The sequence below is a fragment of the Tachysurus vachellii genome, chromosome 10 (assembly GCF_030014155.1).
Source record: "Tachysurus vachellii isolate PV-2020 chromosome 10, HZAU_Pvac_v1, whole genome shotgun sequence".
In the NCBI taxonomy this organism is placed as follows: Eukaryota; Metazoa; Chordata; class Actinopteri; order Siluriformes; family Bagridae; genus Tachysurus; species Tachysurus vachellii.
In genome coordinates, this window is record NC_083469.1 from 1,376,267 (window position 1) to 1,380,000 (window position 3,734).

At 41.6% G+C, this 3,734-nt stretch overlaps 1 protein-coding gene across 3 annotated transcripts in view; it reads left to right on the top strand.

Moving 5' to 3' along the window:
- The first annotated feature begins 1,851 nt into the window (after positions 1-1,851).
- ikzf5 (IKAROS family zinc finger 5) overlaps positions 1,852-3,734 on the top strand; it is an 11,035-nt gene continuing 9,152 nt past the window's right edge. For 2 of the 3 annotated variants that reach the window (XR_009649079.1, XM_060878921.1), the window contains exons 1-2: positions 1,852-2,199; positions 2,830-2,994. Coding sequence is in view for 2 of the 3 variants with exons in the window: in XM_060878921.1 (XP_060734904.1) it covers positions 2,862-2,994 (133 nt within the window). In the remaining variant the exon portion in view is untranslated. The remainder of the gene's footprint in view (positions 2,200-2,829; positions 2,995-3,734) is intronic. The other variant, XM_060878922.1, reaches the window with a different exon arrangement.

Sequence of the window (3,734 nt, forward strand, 5' to 3'; positions counted from 1 at the left end):
ATTGACATGAAAAACAATTTAACCAAAAGTATTTGCCCCCCTGACCCTCACTCTCATAAGTGTGTGTTAAACGTCTGGTTTCAGATCGTTTCCTCTGCTGTTCTAATCAGCTCCGCTTTGCTCTTCTGTGAAGGTTCTCCACTAGATGTTGGATCATTAAGAGCTACAGCTACAAGAGGATTATGATCTACATGATGTAGCTACATCAGTCAGTATTGTACGTCGCTCTGGATAAGGGTGTCTGCCAAATGCTGTAAATGTAAATGCATTAGTGAGATCAGACACTGATGATCAGGATGATGAGGAGACTCCAGGCCCAAAGTCAGGGCTCAGTGCAGGACACTCGAGTTCAGTGCACAGGGACATTGTCATGATGGAACACGGTTTGGACTCTTAGTTCTACTGAAGGAAACTTTCTGTCCAACTGTGTGACTCAGAGATTGTGGTAACAAACACATACTAGTGTGATGGTGACATGCGTTTAACTGTATAGTGTAGCAGGGCAGGATTTCAGGAATTGTCTTGAATGTGAATAATTGAATTTGTGAAGCAGCAGGCAGCAGTGTGAAGGTGGACAGATGCAGCTTGGAGATGTTATAGTGTGCAGCAGTACAGTTATTTGAGCGTGGTGTGTGAGTTACACTGAGACTCTCATTACATTGCAGGAGATCCTGAGCTCTTGGAGTAACCGCTCGTTTGTCACACTCTACTCAATGCTGTTCCTAAAACTCTGACACAAATGGGGTAACGTGATCATCAGCTCACTTCCCCACTGATGAAATATTCAACATCATCAAACATACATGAGTCAATCCGGCTAGTTCGTGTCACACGATTCATTTCAAGTGCTCATCAAACTGCTCCTGGCATCTGAGCGTGAACTGTTTACACAGCTTTCAGCCACAATTTACCGTTTCATAAAGTAATAATAGAGTGCATTTTATTTTAGATCACCAATTTCTCTCTCTCTCTCTCTCATATATATATATATAGGACTCTGGTGTTATAAATTTGTTTATATAAACATTTTTAAATAAAGTAAAAATGATATTACTTTCCATTAAAGATAGAACACATAAGACACATTTTATATCTGATCATCTTTATTCTCTGTGTCTGTGTGTGTGTATGTGTGTGTGTGTGTGTGTGTGTGTGTGTGTGTGTGTGTGTGTGTGTGTGATATCAAGTCAAAATAAAGAGATACATGCAAAAATAAGTAAAAAAAAAAAAAAAAAAGGATCTTCTGCTGAAATGTTGGCATACAGTATATAAATATAAGTTTGTATAAGCTCCACGTTTCACTAGATGTATTGTGACCGAGGGATTTGTGTGTTCAGTAGTGTTGAGTCAGAATCGGGGCTCAGTGCAGGACAATCGAGTTCTTCACTCCAACCTTCACCTCCACACCATGTCTTCATAGAGCTGCTTTGTGCACAGAGACATTGTCAGTCATGATGGAGAAGGGTTTGGACTCAGTTCTACTGAAGGAAAACACACAAACACAAACACACACACACACACACACACACACACACACACATACAAACATATCCACGCACACATACATATCCACCCACACACACATACATACATATCCACACACACACACACACACACACACGTTCTGTACAGCTGAGTGTGTGGGAACAAACACGAGTGTGATGGTCAGGGGGGCACTTACTTTTGGCCACAGCAGGGCAGAATTTCAGGAAGTGACTCAAAGGAGGCATCTAATAACAGCAGCAGATTTAAAGCTCAGTCTGTGGACATTAAACATCACACGTATGGACAAGATCCCTGCTCTAAAGTAACACGGGAACCAAACGTCAGCAGGAGCAGGACAGCCGGAAGACATTTACCGATGCACTCGCGTTATGCACTTCCTGTGAAGAGTCCCTTTTGTTTTGGGTCACACACACACACACACTTTAGCTGTTAGCTAGCAGGCTTGTGCAGGTCCTCAGACACACAAACACAACGTTCATCGCCTCCATGTCACGGTTAACACGTGCCGAGGGAACACCAGGAGCGGACTCACACAGCTGTCACTGTTATTATTAGCTAAGTGTTTAGTTAGCGAGATTAGCATCAACAGACATGGGGAGATATTTAGCAATGTACTCGGATATCTGTTTAACTCGGTCTCTCGTGGGTTGAGTGTTTAACTTCTTCTTCACAGAGACTCGTCTGTCTGAACCAGTAAGTGAAACTAAACCGAGACATAAACGTCACACAGTTCACTTAGCTACATGCTAGCTAACGGGCTTACAGCTTCTTCTCCCGCCCATCGACTCTGGTTGGATAGATTCGTTTATGGATAGATCTATTAACCAATCGTAGCGCAGGAGACGGAACAATCCGGCCAATCCTAGCGCTAAGGGGTGGTGTTTGTTTAGGAATACGGTAACTAAACAAACTGAAGCTGCATCACAGTAATAACACCTGATACCTGAGTTATAACTAGCGAGTTGATTATAGCTACTAATAACGATCTATAAATGCTAGTTAATTATAATTAAAACATTTTAAATGATTAGAAATGAACCACACGGCAACGTTGTTTATTGTCGTAAAAACTGTCGCAACTTTACCTTCATTTACACCAAATTTGTGCACGTTTTTCTCTCTCACGTTTTTCTCTTTCACGTCTATCACTTGCTCTTTCTTTCTTTCTTTCTTTCTTTCTTTCTTATTTGATGAGCTTTTTAAGTGGATATTTTATTAATAATTAATCATTTTTATACTTTAAGAAGCACTATAAATTTTTATATAGGCAAAAGAAAAATATGAACGGCTTCTTCGATAAGTCTGTGTGTCTTTTTGTGTGAGAGAGAAAACAGGAACCAGCTCTGGTCTTCCCAATGGGCGAGGAGAAACCGGAGACGCTGGATTTCGTCAAGGACTTTCAGGAGTATCTAAGCCAACAAACCCAACATGTGAACATGATCTCAGGCTCCGTCAGCGGTGTGAAGGACACGGAAGATGTTCCGACAGGTCTCACTCACTCACTCACTCACTCACTCACTCACACACACACACACACACACACACACACACACACACACACACAGACAGACAGACAGACAACACCAGTGTGTAACAGACTTGGTTCACACAAGGTGTACATTCATTATTTATAGCATCAGCTCTGACAATTGCAGCTGCAAATCATTTACATTTACAGCATCTGGCAGACGTCCTTATTCAGAGCGACGTACAACTGTGCTTTTAAATCTCTATCGATTAATACGTTAACACTGGTTCACTAGGGTACACACTTAAGATACCATCAACCTAAAACCATGTTAAGGGTTTTTTAAATGTTTTTATTTTATTTTAAATACACAAATACAACAAACAGCTAAAGTGCTAGTTTAAGCATTTCATGAAGATGAAGGTCTTCACTTGAAGATATCCAGTGACTCAGCTGTTCGGACCTCTAGGGGAAGTTCATCCCACCACCTCGGTGCAGAACAGAAAAGAGTCTTATTGTATACTTCCCTCTTACCCTGAGAGATGGTGGGACCAGTGGAGCAGTGCTGTAGATCTGAGGGTACAAGGTGCAGTGTGAGGAGTGATGAGGGCTTTGAGGTTTATATCTGATGTGTTCAGCTACAGGAGCCAGTGGAGGAACACAGTAGTGTGGTGGTGTGGAGAACTTAGGCAGGTTGAAGACAAGTCACACAGCTGCATTATGGATCATTTACAGAGGATGAATTGTGTTCATATGTAGA